This window comes from Drosophila hydei, unplaced genomic scaffold (genome assembly GCF_003285905.1).
Source record: "Drosophila hydei strain 15085-1641.00,03,60 unplaced genomic scaffold, DhydRS2 tig00000383-arrow-arrow-pilon, whole genome shotgun sequence".
In the NCBI taxonomy this organism is placed as follows: domain Eukaryota; kingdom Metazoa; phylum Arthropoda; class Insecta; order Diptera; family Drosophilidae; genus Drosophila; species Drosophila hydei.
In genome coordinates, this window is record NW_022045721.1 from 451142 (window position 1) to 465000 (window position 13859).

Below are 13859 nucleotides of genomic sequence, written 5' to 3' on the forward strand. Positions count from 1 at the left end.
TACATTATCTCAATGGCGAGCGTAATCATTGCCAGAATAAGGCCAAACAAGGTGGCAATGAAAACACCGCCCAAGCTTTGTAGAGTGATGCCTTCCTGATCATCAGAAAGTGGACATTGGCGCAAATTTGATTGATTCCAGTATTTGCCTTTGAGATCTTCGAAAAAGCGTTCCTTCTGCAGCTCCAAAATCGCATAGCTCAGCTCATCCTGCTCAAGAAATTGAGAAAAGATAAACTAATGTGGAAATGTTTTAATACTTACGCCCAGATGGCTGCCCTGTTGCACGGCAACAGCATAGGGTTGTTCGGCAAAGACCTCGCCTACTTCTGTCAGATTGCAGTTTCTGGTCACCTCATACTTGATCTCGGCGGAATCATGTATGAATGCATAATCCGCATTGCCATGTGAATCAACATTTTTAAATCCCTCGGTCGCATTTGCAACAGGCAACGAGCTATTTATGGCCAGCAAAATATGACCGAACTGCTCCTTAATGGGATAGTCCCAAATCCGGAACTTTCGAAAATCTTTGGATGCATTTAGAGCCAGCTCTTTCCACATGCGATATAACGTATCCTCAGCGAACTTCATATTCACAAAATACTGATGCGTGTCCGAGTCCTTCACCACCGTATAATTAATGCGTGATTGTCGCGCCAGCTGCTCTAGTGACTGTACAGGGGTCTGCATGCGTTCCACCGTGAGGAACGCAGCCAAATTAGCCGTAAAAGTGGCCAGCATGAGTACAACGAACAACCAATACGCAGCGACCAATAGGCGTCCCGAAACGGCTTTGGGTGCCTCGCCGCCGCCTTGCGGTGTGAATGAAGTCAAAGCGAACCAGAAACTTTCGCGAAGCGTAAATTCTCGGCACTCGTATGGATAGGCAACGCGATTGTTTCGCGAACTATACGGTGAATATTTATCCATGAACCAGATCATCAACGCTGTGCCAACCAGGGCAGCAACGATGCTTAGCCACACTTCGAGCCGCAGCACCGTCATGAACTTGAAGAGTGAGGTACGGCGCATCGGTTTTCGCATCACTATGGAGATACCAGTTTGCTCGTAGTATGGGGGCAGAAAGTCAACAACTTCCTCGCGTTCCGAGTACATCTTGAGCGCAGCAATGGCTAAGTCTGTCTCGCCATTTACCAAATCGCCAATGACGCCATCCCACTCGCCCCGCGCATTGCGCTCACCCATATGTCCCCGCTTGGGAGCCACAATTTCGTAGTCGAATTTGAGCTTCTCCGCCAACCGTCTTATAAAATCGATGCAGTACCCCTCCCAGATCAGAGCACCGCTTTTGGTGCGAATCAGCTCTCCGGTGTTCGGATTGCGGCGATAATAGCTCCACGGTACGCTTTCAGCGGTGCCGATTCGAAAAAAACGTTTAGTTGGACTAATTGTCTCATTGAGCAGCTTCAAACCGCCTGATGCCCACATGGCCAGATCCGTTTTGGCCTCATGCTCGCTGGAATAGTAACCTGCCGAAATGTTGGCCACAAAGCTCAAATATGGCACTGACTCCTCATCGGTCCTCTCAGTCAGCGATTCGGTGTTATAGGGATCCTCGCTGGCCTGCATATACTCCACAAAGTTGCTCCAGTGTACGTTCTCCAGCCACATGCTTTTGTCCGCACCTGCGCTATTTGCCTCAGCACTTCTGTTGCAATCCAGGTAGACAGGCTCTGGAAACTCTGGACTCAGCTGCGCTGAATCAATTAGACTCTTTAGCACACTTAAAATCAAAGCGCGATGTAACTGCAAAGATGTAATTGATAATAAGTCTTCAAGTACAACTCAAGTAGAACTTTAAGTTGATACCAATAAGAAATTAACATTAGACTGTGGTAAATATTCGCTCCCTCTCTCTCTCTCTCTTTTGGTCATGAAAATGTATATAAAAAGCAATTTCTACGCTTCTATTTTAAGAAAAATCTTAGACTCAGACTTTCACAATAGAGAAAAGTTTTTTTTATTCTATAAATATGGCTGTGTAGATTAAATATTTACAAATATTTCTATATTTAATTTCAATTATATGTGAAAAAATGGGATTGGTAATAGTCAATACTGCTAGTCATACATACAGTTAAAGTAACTTCGGTTTTTCAAGTAACAATAAAATGGAAATACTTGAATTAATGCTTACCGTGAATCCGCTGCCACAATATAGATCTCGCATCTGCATTGATCGACAGATGGCGCGTGCGTTCAAGGTGAAGCGAGTAGCAAACTCCACCTGTTGCTTGTACTTGAAAACACGATCTCTGGTATCGAGAAAAACCAAATGCCATTCGGTGGGTCGCTGAAAAAGCTTGCCCTTATTTACCTGTAATGATTTTTAGCATTTGCGAATTGTTTGTACACTGCCTTCGATTTTACTCACGCGCTCAAAGATGCCATTCATGGCAGAGCCGCGTGCAAATATAGCATAGTAATTAGGCACGGGTCGTAGCCGATAAAGACGCTCAACAAAATCCTCCGATTGCTTATCATTAGCATCCAGAATGAGAGTACGAAATGGATAACCAGTCATTAGTTGTTTCATTGCCTCAGTAGTGTCGCGAGCACTTTGAAAGATCATGGCCACATTATTAGCCCGCTTCTGGCGCATAAAGTCGGCAAACATGTTTAGAAAGGGTCGCATTACCCTGTCAAGGCGCACATAAGCAATGCCATGCGTACGAGCTACTTCGTAGCCCCACGACCAGCGATTGTAGCTAAGATCGATGATAATCGAGCTGCCCACGCTGCCGAGAATCTCGCAAACTACGCTAGTCCCAATGGGGATAATATGGTTGAAAAGTGGAATTTAGGTAGGCGGTTCACTTACAGCTATCTATGTCCTGCTGTTCGTCGGTGCGAACTAATTGCAGCACCGCATCACTGATCCTCGTATTCAATTGCAATCCTTCCAACTCCTTTAAGACAGCTGCAATATCCGTTTCAAATTCTGCTCGCTGCACTGGGTCGATCCAGAAGGCTGCCAAGAGACGAGATAAGAATTGTTAGGTTCGTCCAAATTAAAATATTCAAATATGCATTCAAGAAGCTTGCATACTTATCTTAAGCTCGTTAGCACTGGCCAGGCTTATGCCAATGCACAGCCAGAGTCTTAGAATATTCGAGCGATCCATTCCAACCGTCAACTGTAAATGCTGACTGCAAATTGACTGATTGCCAGAAAGCCAGAGTCCTATCCAATTGACTTGTAACAAATTCGTGGCCTTCATATAATTGTGCATAATTTGCGCACATCAATTGGACAACTGTCATGGCAATATACATTTTAAAATAGCTCTCACTCCAGTTGTCCAGTTGTCAATTCACAAAATCGAATTAAATTTAAATTCTATCGCCCAGGACATGTTTGTCTTATTGTACAATATAAAATTATATAACATACTTAAAGCTAACGATTAAAGGAGCTTTTAGTTCAAACTTATGCTACTTAAATATACTCTGGATCCCAATACTCTTTATCCTATTACCTTCGTCAGATAATTTAACAAATCCCTACTAACAATCTCAATTGGCTCACTATAAACAGTTTACAACCATACCATAGATGGAAGCATCCAAAAGAAAACTTACAGTAGTGAAAAACTGAATATTGCATATATGTATATGCTTCATTTGAATTTGTCATGTATATACTCGTTATCTTGTCCGAACCAACTGCATGTTCCTATGAGCACAAGCCACTTTGCCGCTATTTAAGCCATAAGTGTCGAATTGGGAATTTTTGCTCGTGTTACACTCGTCATATAAATTGGCTTTTTATTTGTAATGTCATGTCATGTCATGTCCGTATATGTTTCCATCAGTGTAAACGCACAGACCTCGTCAATCACAAAAGGTAGAACGATTAAAATACCACAGCCTCAACTAGAGCGGTCTTTCTTCTTTTTAATATGTAATCTATAGCTGACAAAAAGTTATAAAAACCATTATACCCTGATTTCCCATTTTCAATGGGATCGGGGTATAAAGAGCCGTGCGTCGTCTGGTGGTGAACTCACAACTTCTCGCGCATCACCTCTACCAACACCGCTACATCAAATAAAACTAAAGTAGTGGCAGACTATTCAAACACAATATATTTATGTGTACATATGTAAGTTAAAAATGAATACGGTTGTCGCTGAATGCAAATCTAGTCTTCCTAATGCCTAATGAAGACCATATGCCTCCTTCAATCTGTTGTATAAATTTTAACAAAATCCTTATACACTGATTTCCCATTTTCAATGTGTTCAGGGTATAAAAACAAAAGGTAAGCATCAATTTCAAGCTATACATTTTTCCAGAATTTTTAGCTATTACCAAGTTACTATTGGAAATTTCACTGTATAAAATTAAATATGAGGGCTGCTTAATTAGTAGAGCCGATAATTTATTAAACTTAAGCTTCAACGAGCATACGCTCCGAACAATACGTGAGTACAACATACATAAATCTTGGTTATTAATAATCAAGATCATTTAAATTTTATCTAATGCGAACGTTAATAAAAAGAAAAAAAATTTAATTGATATATTTATTTTTTATATATATTCCATATAGAAGCCGCTCGTATTATGTTCCATGTAGGTGCGATAGTATAGATTCAATATCCTCGATCTGAACACCAGCATCGTGCCCCTCCATCTGCTGTTCCTCACTTGAATTAGCTGTCAATAGCGTGTTACTGCATAAGTCATTAAAGAAGAGTATGATTAAAGCTGGGATAGAATATACTGGCAATATAAGCCTTGGCAGAAAAAATGAGTATTGCATACGAATGCCCTGCAACACAGTTGCTATCTCGCTTTATACACTGTTACGATCTTGCATATATTAGAACTCATTATAAATAATATAATAGATATATTTGCATATATAATATTATATAAACCTACCACAAGATTTTCAAGTGAAGAAAAGGAACCAATTGCAAATATAAATTAATTTTCCTTCGATTCTACACATTACGATGCATTAGTACGATGCTAATAAGAGGTTTGTCATATGTTAAGAGATATCTTAGAACTATTAAACCAAAATTAATATAAACAGAGATGTCAATGGGCAAAACTAGCGTGACATAACTTTGTATCTATAAATAATTATGCAAAAATTTTCATTGCTCTTCAATGTTTTCGAATTGAAAACCAAATTGTTATTCTTTGATTTCCATAACTTTATCGCAATTGAAACCAATAACGATAAATTAATGATAAGCAATACTCGTATCCTTGACCTAAACTATGCCATCCTATAGCGCAGATAATCGATTCGATTTGCAGTTATTTGTAGAGGTATCGCGATTATCATATTAGATTAAGATTGGACTTACATGGAGGCCACTTCTATGTCGTTTTCATCGTGCTCCTCGTTCTGTGTATTTCTTGCTAATGGTGTAGATGACGCCATAGGCATGTCTTGAGTCGCTGCCAGCGCATGGCTGCTACCTCCACTGGTGAAACGAATGATGCGTTTTTTGGGTATGTTTCGTATGCCAGTGGGATTCGCATTGTCCTCGGCACTGGCGCCCAGTGACTGATGAAGCAACAGTGGACTCGTTATGCGAACGTTATGTAACTCACTGTCCACCATGATGCGCATTTGAAAATTCTTGAAGAACGCGGGCGGCTGGCGGAGCACACGATGCACCGCTTTGCTGCCGCTGTCGGCATAGGCAAAGCTAAATGTGTTGATCACATGACTGGTGCTCAGGCACATGTCTAGATCGTAGTCGCCACTGGTAACTGGACCTGTGCTCGATATTGGCGGGTGCTTCCGGGGCTGCAGTTGTTCCGGTGACTGATGCGTTGTGTGCGCCTCGGCCAGCATGGCCAATGCCATCGCTGCAGTCTCAATTCGCGCCTCAGCCCGTTTCTTAGCTGGTTTTTTTGTTATTTTATTATTGCTTGATAGCTTGACTGGTTTAGCTACCTCACTACCGCTCGACTGTGGTTCTTCAAGCGCAGGAGCTACGCAAAAAAATGCATATTATCAATATTCGGTATTCTTCGGCAAAAATGTAAATAAGCTACTTACTTTTATTGTCAATTAGTCGGGAGGAGCGTCGCATGCATCCGCGCGATGGCTCAATATTTGGTGGCTTCTTAGGCCGACCACGTCGTTGACGTGTGGTCAACGAGGGAGCAGGCTGAGCTGCAATATGTACAGCGGCACGTCCCAACTTGTTGTGCTGCTGGTGCTGCTTTTTGGCGCTAAGATTCAATGCGGACAGCAGGGCCGGATCAAGATTACTGCTAGATGGTTCTGGCTTTTCCAAATTGGTTCGAATTGCTTCACAGGACGCTTGCTTCGGTTTCACTGGTTTGCTTGGCGGCGCGCCCTGATTCTTTACCGATGTAATTGCACTGGTAACTTTTGTTTTTTTCTCCGTTTTTGCACTTCCACACTCCTTTTTAGGTGATTTGTTTGCGTGATTGATATTGGGATTCGCTTGCTTGGCAGTTTCGCGCATTGCTGTCAGTTTTTGGTTGACTTTTTTGGGTCGCCCTTTTGGCGTTGTTTCCTGTTTAAACTTTGCCTTCACGCGCTCACGCACCTCGGCTAGATCCACTATACGCTGCTCAATGGACTCCACTCGTGAGCTAACTATTTCTACCGCTTTAACATTCTGCACTAATTTTATAGGTACTAAAGCAGGAGGAGCCATTTCGCCACTTGTGTCGGCATCCGCAGCAGCAACAGATGTCGTAGCGGCTTCTTTGCTTGGTGTCAACCAGCTGCGTAGGGGATAACGCACCTCGCCATCCTGGCTAACAAGTTGCGCTGGCTCGCTGTCAATCGTGAGCGGTGGAGCATCCAGTGAGCCACATGCAGCAGCCACCTTTAGCCATTCCTCGTCCTCAGTGCTGCTAATATCAGAGAGATTGTCCAATTCTAATAGTTTTATCCTTTGCGCAGGCATCACAGCGGTAGTCAAGTGGCCGGATTTTGGTGAAGAGGCGGATGTATTGTTGGTGCTGCTGTTACTACTGCTGCCACTGCTGGATGAGCTAGAGCTGCTGGAGGACGTAGAGCTGCTGCCACTTGAACTGCTACTGGAATGATCTATGATGGTATCAGGCAGTCCTGCCACCAATTTATAATGTGGGGTCTCCACCAATAACGACGACGATTCCCCATTACCAGTCAAAGCTGCGGCTCCCTCGACACTGTCCACTGCTTCGCTGCCAAATGAGCGGACGCGACGTAGCATCATCGGCTCGACAGGCAACCGCTCAGCGTACAGCTCAAAGCAAGTTGTGGTCTGCTTGGGTATCTGCTCGACAAGGTCTCTGGGGGACGTGGATGGCAGGGCGCACTGTGCATTTGTGTCCGTATGTTCGGCCTCATCTGGACGATAATAGGAACTGCCGCCGGAGTAGTCCGTTTTTGCCGCACTGCTGTGCGGCGTGCCCAGTGCATGACCAAAAGGTGTCGTTAGGCGCATGCCTGGCGTAACGGCCGTCAGCATGGGCGTATCTAGTATGCTCTTTGTATCGCTGCCAAACAGAAACGAAGTAGACGGCACCAGTTTAGCATAGGGCGTATCCATCAATGTCGGCCCTGGTGTGGGCGGTACATCACTATCGGCTTCTGTTAGTGTCACTTTAAACGGTGTCTCCAAAAGAGCCGCCATGTTGGCCATATTACGATCAACTGGTTTGTCTTTTATATCCATTTTTCCAGCCTCAGCTTGCTGTGTGGTATGTTGTACCTGCTTCACAGGCTCGTGCTTATGTTCCTGATCTGACTTGATAATTTCATTAAATGGCTTATTATCTTTCATCTTCTTGGACTCCTTGGGCTTCTTGATTTCATTCGCTTCTTTAACATCCTGGCTTCCAACTTTCGGTTTTAATGGCGACTTCTGTGGCGTTGTTATCTTTACAATTAACTCGCCTTCGACATTGTTACTGCTCAACTGCTGCTGCTGTTTCTTCTGCTTTTGGCTTCTCTTCTTCGCGGTGAGCGGTGCAAATGGCGAGGATAGGGAGAGAGCTTTCTTTTTGTTGGCCGCTACAGGTCTAATTCGACGCACACGCGTTTTATTTAGGAACACCTCTTGGCGCTTGGCGTTGATCTCGCGTAAACGCAACTCTAAGTCCATGCTAGTGCTATTCATCTGACGCTGCCAAGCGGCCAACAGATCCTCCTTCTCTTCATTCAGTTCGGTCTTCTGTTCAGTCACCTTTGGCTGCTGTGTTGTTGGCAACTTTTGATTCTCTTTGCTGTCATCTAATGAACTAGAAGCCCCCTTCTCCCCATGGTGCTGCTCACTCGGATCGTCCTGTACTGTCACCTGCGAAATGATGCGTTTACATGCGTTGGCCGCAGCTCGACGCTTTTGCATACGCTTGGGCGTGGCCACCATTGGGACAGAAGACTTAGTAGCCTGCTTCAAATGCTTGGCTGCTGTGACTGCTTTAATTACCGTCTGGTTGCTGCATTCCTCCATGGCAAAGAGCGGCGGCACGCAACCATTGCTTTCATTGCCACTCATATCGGCAGGTGTTGTTTCAGATGTAGCAGCATTTGCCGATGCAACTGCGTCTGCTTCAGATGCGGTCGTAGTTAGTGTGGCGGAGGGCGTCCTACTAAAACTTGGTAGAATCTCAACATTTTTTATGATTACTATCTTCTCTGGCTGTACAACATTTTCATCTAACTCATCAGCAATTTTCTCCTTGAGTGTTTTGAGCACCGTTCGCCTCTGAGTTTGTTGCTTTTGCTGTAGACGCCGCATGGATAATGGCGCACCATGCATATTTGTGATTCCTTTTGGCGAGAAATTAAGTGTTCGTACATGTGAGGTGCGCTTGCGAGGTGTCGAAAGACTGCGAAATGCCTTATCATTCACAATGCCTGACGTGGAAGGCGTCATGCGTTCCTGCACCAGACGCGACGAATCTAGCGAGGCGGGTACAGCACTGGTGTTGGACACTTTACTGGCAGAGCGCTCGAGCAGCGTCGTATTGCCAGTCATTGTCTTTGCCAGATCCGCAATTAGTTGCGTTGGTGGCTCTACTGATGGCCCCTCCACTGTCGCCTGTAGCTGTTTGGCAGCGCTGTTAATGATTATCGAATTGGGTGGGAGCTGATTGGCTGCAACCGTAATTGGTTCAGGCAGAGGTATTTCAATATGAGAGACGTCCATGTTGGTGAAAGCATCGGAGCGTAGCTGCTGCGCCAGCCACTCATTGTTCACCAAAAATGGCAAATGTGAGAGCAGCCCCTCATTAGATAGAAACATGGGAAACGTTAGCTGGCCATTGGTTGCGTCCACGCACACCTGGCCGCCGCCAACAGCAGCGACATTGGCAACAGCATCTGCATCTGCCAAAGTTGAACCATTATCGGTTAAATTGATGAGATTTTCGCTGCCAAAGCTTAGATTTGCAGTCGACTGCTGCTGCTGCTTCAATGCGCTCTCATTCGAGTTGAGCACTATAAGCTTGGATATGCTGAAATTGGGATCAATCAGCGTACCAATCGAGCTATTCCCATTCAACTGAATGATGGCATTGCCGCCATTCACCATATTGATATCTCCATTAGCGTTGACAGATGCCGCAGCCGCATTAGCTGACGCTACCGCTGTGCGAATTATGAGTGGTGTTTGAGGCGGTGCAGGCTCCACTTCAGTCGCTGCAGTTGCCATCGCTGCTCCTACTGTTGCTGGTATGGGCTCATTTGATGTTGTATTCATTCCTACTACTTCTTGAATAACGCGATCAAATGATGGATCCTTCTCAGTTGCCTCTAATATATTTCTTACTAGACCATCTAGCACCGCCTCCGAGTTTACAGACTCTGCCGTTGGTGCATGCACCGTCAGCGATTGCAGAGCCATGTTAATATTGTTCAGTAGCTTATTCTGAAATTCGCGATTGGTCATGATGGCGTGCGTTATTTCCTAAAATTTTTCAAATGTGTTATTGTTTATATTCTTGTATATAGATGTTTCTTTACAATTATCCTTGGTTTCTACACCGTTTTACAGAAGATCTGGAAGCTTGCTTACCGGCATTGTTTGTGGCGTTGGCATCATTACCTCAGCTTCTTCACTGGTGGCTGTGCGAGGAGTGGAATTATTTTTGGGTCCATGCCCATGTCCATGACTAAAATTTATCGTATCGTCTGTATGTTCACTTGTAATATCACTACCGGTGCTACTATCCAGCGATTCATTCTCCTCTTCCACGTGATCGTTGGGCCCTATGCTGCAGTAGAGATGCGGATCCAATAGACGTCGACGTTTGCAGCTAACACGCTCTGAAGGTGAAGGTGAAGCTGATTTCGCTTGCTTCCCATCTAATGACAGTGTATGAACGCGTCTATTGATACAAGCAGTGAGTACTTATTGAAGATATGCTAATGTAGTTACTTACACGCGTCGTCTCTTACGTTGCATATTTGAATTAGTATTTTGTATGCCAGCAGCGCTATCTTTGCTGCATTCTGTTGTTGTTTTTGTTAGTTGTTCCAGCTTTAGTAGCTCGTGAACTCGCTCGGATAGTTTTAGCTGCTGCAGGCGTTGGCGAGTGTCGATTGGCAGCTTCTTCAACGCATTGGCCACTACCAAATTGAGCTCAGTTAAATGTCATATATATATTTAATATTTTGTTTTTATTTACCTAAGCTTGTGATCTTGACGTGCTCCCGAATGATGTCCTCCAGGCCGCCATTAAGAAAGTTGTGCGGCTGCAGGCCCTGTCGCAAGGCAATGAACTCCTGATGTAGATGAGGCGAAGTGCGGCAGAGTGTGAGTGCCACACGCCACAAATTGTTATTTACAAAATAGCCTAGAAATGCGACCACCATAATTGAGTAAAGTATTCGAATTCAACAACACAGAAGTCGCATACTCACCCAAAACTAGACGCGCGATATCCGAATGCAGCACTATTGATTCCATATTAATAGATTATTAAATATTACATTTATTTTGTTTAGTACAATTATCCCACATATTTATAACAACAAAAATATTAATTATATTTATTTGTTTGCGTTGATTTCTCCCTTTCCTTTTTTCCTTATTTCTCTATTCTGTTCGCTTTTTTTGCCGATCCCACTGTTGATGCCGATAATGTTGATGAGCTTTGTTGGGTATTTTGTTTTTTTTTTTTTCTATTTTGTGATTAGATTTGAGTGCAAACCAAAGTTATTTCGCATATTTATTTTCCATTCATTGTCGCGCACTGTACAACATACCCAAACAATAGCATCTGTTTGCCGCCAAAATGTTAATCTGTTGAGATACAATCCAACATATACTATCGATATTAATTTTAAAGATATCGATATTATTATATTTTATAGCAAATCATTACCTATACAAAATTGCGCCGTATGCTAATGTGAGTGCGACGAGCTAAAATGTATATACTGATAAATATTTTATAAAAATGCCATATAGGGATTTGCTATAAATATCGAAGTATTGCACATCCGAATAGTTTGAAAACAAATAAATCTGGCAACGCTTAATACCTTCAACTCCTGCTTTAAATAGGATTATTATTTTACATAAATCCAAATGGCTGCTATAGAAGCTATTGCCGAGAAAAATGATGGCCAAGAGCCTGAAAAAACCGTGGCCGACGCTAAAGTTGGCGCAGTTGTCGGCTGCACAGAACCCACAGCATCTCATACACAGGTGAAAACTGAAGGTGGAGGACGCAAACGTAAACGCCACATTTTTAATGCGATTCGCGGACAAATGGAGTTTTATTTTGGCGATGCTAATCTCAGCAAGGACCGCTTTCTACGTCGATACGTGGAACAGGATCCTTGTAAGTATACATACATATCATTAGATAACTTTGTTATTGTTGTTGTTTGTAGACGTGCCGCTGGAAATATTTCTAACGTTCAACAAAATCAAGACACTCACACAGGATGTGCAGCAAATATCGACATCGCTGTCCAATTCACAGATGCTGGAATTAGACGAGACTGGACTCAAGGTTCGCCGTAAGACTACGCTGCCCGAGCACCGGGACGTCAACAACAAAACCCTATATGTTGAGGCATTGCCTGCAACTGCAACCCACGATTGGCTAAAGGAAGTCTTTGGGCGCTATGGCTCGGTTAGCTATGTATCGCTTCCGCATTATCCGGGAACGCGAAAGATCAAGGAATTTGCGTTTATTGAATTTGAAAAGAGCAGCTCCGTGGAAAAGGCTCTGAAGGCCTATTCATTGGTTCAGGGCGTTTTATCCGTGAAGCACACAGACCCCAGTAATTTGGCCAGCATACGGTCCTTCCAACACCAGCAGCAAAAGATAAACCAAGAAGGTGCAACAGAGACAAATGTTGTAGTCAAGCAGCCAAGCAAGCGTGAAGCAGATAAACAGTGTGTACAGATGGCCGTGACAGCCAAACGTGCGAAACTTGAGTCGGTGCCAGAGCAATTCGAAGCATCAGCTGCAGAAACTACTGAAGCTGAAACCTCACAGCAAAGTGAAAGCGACAATAACAACGAGGAAAAGAACGTGATTACGAATCAGAAGCGTCGTCGTAAGCAAAAGAAGCGAATTCTCGCAGACAAACTTAAGCCCAACATTGAGCCCAGTGCACTGGATCTAAAGGTATTGCCCAAGACCAGTTGGTGCAGCCTTCGCAATAAGTATCTTAATTTGCAGCGTCGCCTAATCAGTGAAGCTAAGAGCAAGCTCTGGCGCAGCTCGCAGGTTCAGCAATCCATGCACAAGTGCACAGCTATGCAATTGCAATTACAAGCACAACATCAGCAATTGGTGGAGTCGAAGGGTATCTGCAAAAACAGTGTCAGCAGTGGGCACGAAGAGCCTGAACCTCTTAACGATTCTGTGGATGTGGCAGAAGTCCCGATGCCGCCCAAGCGCAGAAAGCGCAACAGAAACGCTGGCGTCCACAAAATGAATATGAATTTCTATGGTGCGGGTGGCAACGAGGCGGACGACACAAAAGGGGCATCTAAGACTGAGGATGCGGCGCAGGAACGCTCGCCGCTCTTCAAATACGAGCCAGGTCTCATTGTTGAATGTGCGCTCCACGAGCCATGCGTCAACGTAAAGGATTTTAAGGCCGACATGCGTCAATACACAGACATTAAGTATGTGGATATCAAAGAAGGCGATCAGGTGGCACATCTACGCATGGTCACACCGAATGCCGCCGAAGAACTGACGCACCAGCTCAGCTGCGCCGAGATGCAACTCAAGGTGTTGCGCGGTCAGCCCGAAACGCAATACTGGCGTAAAATCGAGCAGGATCGTGAGGCTAAGTTGAGTAAAAAGGTCCGTGTACAGCAGAAACGCGGACGTGAAAAGGTTACTAAGATGTTGGCTAAGCACATCAAATTTGAAGATGCGGACGACGAGGTAACCAACGATCTGGCTACAAGCGTCAGCATTCCATCTGATAATTAATGTTACTCTTAAAATTTACTCAATATTATATGAACTGAATTCTATAAATATGTATCTGAATACATAGAACAATATGAAGTCGTTATTTTTTTTTTTTTATAAGTATTTAACAGACAAATTGAACCTATATATATATATATATATATATATATATTTTTTTTTTATTATTATTCTTATATTTAAATATTTACATTTAATTATAAACAGTCTTCTCTTATACATATAGTAAAATCCTTCTGAACATTATATGAAGATATCTTTATACCTATTTGAAATGTTGAGCATATTTCATCGTACTTAGAGATATACATTATCTCATGTAAATTAGCTTAAAGATATTTATTTAAAACATAACAGAAAGTTAGTTTAACACTTAATATTAATTTTTATACATTTTACATTAGCTTTTTTTTATTTTATTCAGCT

At 43.4% G+C, this 13859-nt stretch overlaps 3 protein-coding genes across 3 annotated transcripts; 1 reads left to right on the forward strand and 2 right to left on the reverse strand.

The window, feature by feature from the left end:
- Positions 1 to 152: 152 nt before the first annotated feature.
- LOC111594061 (glutamate [NMDA] receptor subunit 1) lies at positions 153 to 3440 on the reverse strand. The gene is made up of 5 exons (XM_023307186.1): positions 3073 to 3440; positions 2845 to 2994; positions 2398 to 2780; positions 2161 to 2340; positions 153 to 1769 (listed from the first exon to the last, which is right to left on the reverse strand). The coding sequence occupies exons 1-5, from the start codon at positions 3254 to 3256 to the stop codon at positions 237 to 239; spliced, it is 2430 nt and encodes an 809-aa protein (XP_023162954.1). The 5' UTR covers positions 3257 to 3440; the 3' UTR covers positions 153 to 236.
- A 1003-nt stretch (positions 3441 to 4443) lies between these two features.
- Positions 4444 to 11425, reverse strand: LOC111594048 (serine-rich adhesin for platelets). The gene is made up of 8 exons (XM_023307163.2): positions 11352 to 11425; positions 10888 to 11269; positions 10653 to 10820; positions 10407 to 10593; positions 10040 to 10352; positions 6055 to 9931; positions 5351 to 5987; positions 4444 to 4702 (listed from the first exon to the last, which is right to left on the reverse strand). The coding sequence occupies exons 2-8, from the start codon at positions 10931 to 10933 to the stop codon at positions 4591 to 4593; spliced, it is 5340 nt and encodes a 1779-aa protein (XP_023162931.1). The 5' UTR covers positions 10934 to 11269; positions 11352 to 11425; the 3' UTR covers positions 4444 to 4590.
- Positions 11426 to 11448: 23 nt separating this feature from the next.
- LOC111594049 (la-related protein 7) lies at positions 11449 to 13543 on the forward strand. The gene is made up of 2 exons (XM_023307164.2): positions 11449 to 11813; positions 11866 to 13543. Exons 1-2 carry the CDS (start codon positions 11558 to 11560, stop codon positions 13431 to 13433), a joined length of 1824 nt encoding a protein of 607 aa, XP_023162932.1. The 5' UTR covers positions 11449 to 11557; the 3' UTR covers positions 13434 to 13543.
- The last annotated feature ends 316 nt before the right edge of the window (positions 13544 to 13859 follow it).

Coding starts and splice junctions, on each gene's coding strand:
- LOC111594061 (XM_023307186.1), bottom strand. CDS start 3,256: ATGCACAATTATATGAAGGCCACGAATTTGTTACAAGTCAATTGGATA. Junction 2,341..2,397: donor TGAATGGCATCTTTGAGCGC/GTGAGTAAAATC, acceptor AAATCATTACAG/GTAAATAAGGGCAAGCTTTT. Junction 1,770..2,160: donor ATTGTGGCAGCGGATTCACG/GTAAGCATTAAT, acceptor ACATCTTTGCAG/TTACATCGCGCTTTGATTTT.
- LOC111594048 (XM_023307163.2), bottom strand. CDS start 10,933: ATGGAATCAATAGTGCTGCATTCGGATATCGCGCGTCTAGTTTTGG. Junction 10,594..10,652: donor CGTCAAGATCACAAGCTTAG/GTAAATAAAAAC, acceptor TCAATTTGGTAG/TGGCCAATGCGTTGAAGAAG. Junction 5,988..6,054: donor CCGACTAATTGACAATAAAA/GTAAGTAGCTTA, acceptor TTTTTTGCGTAG/CTCCTGCGCTTGAAGAACCA.
- LOC111594049 (XM_023307164.2), top strand. CDS start 11,558: ATGGCTGCTATAGAAGCTATTGCCGAGAAAAATGATGGCCAAGAGCCT. Junction 11,814..11,865: donor ATACGTGGAACAGGATCCTT/GTAAGTATACAT, acceptor TGTTGTTTGTAG/ACGTGCCGCTGGAAATATTT.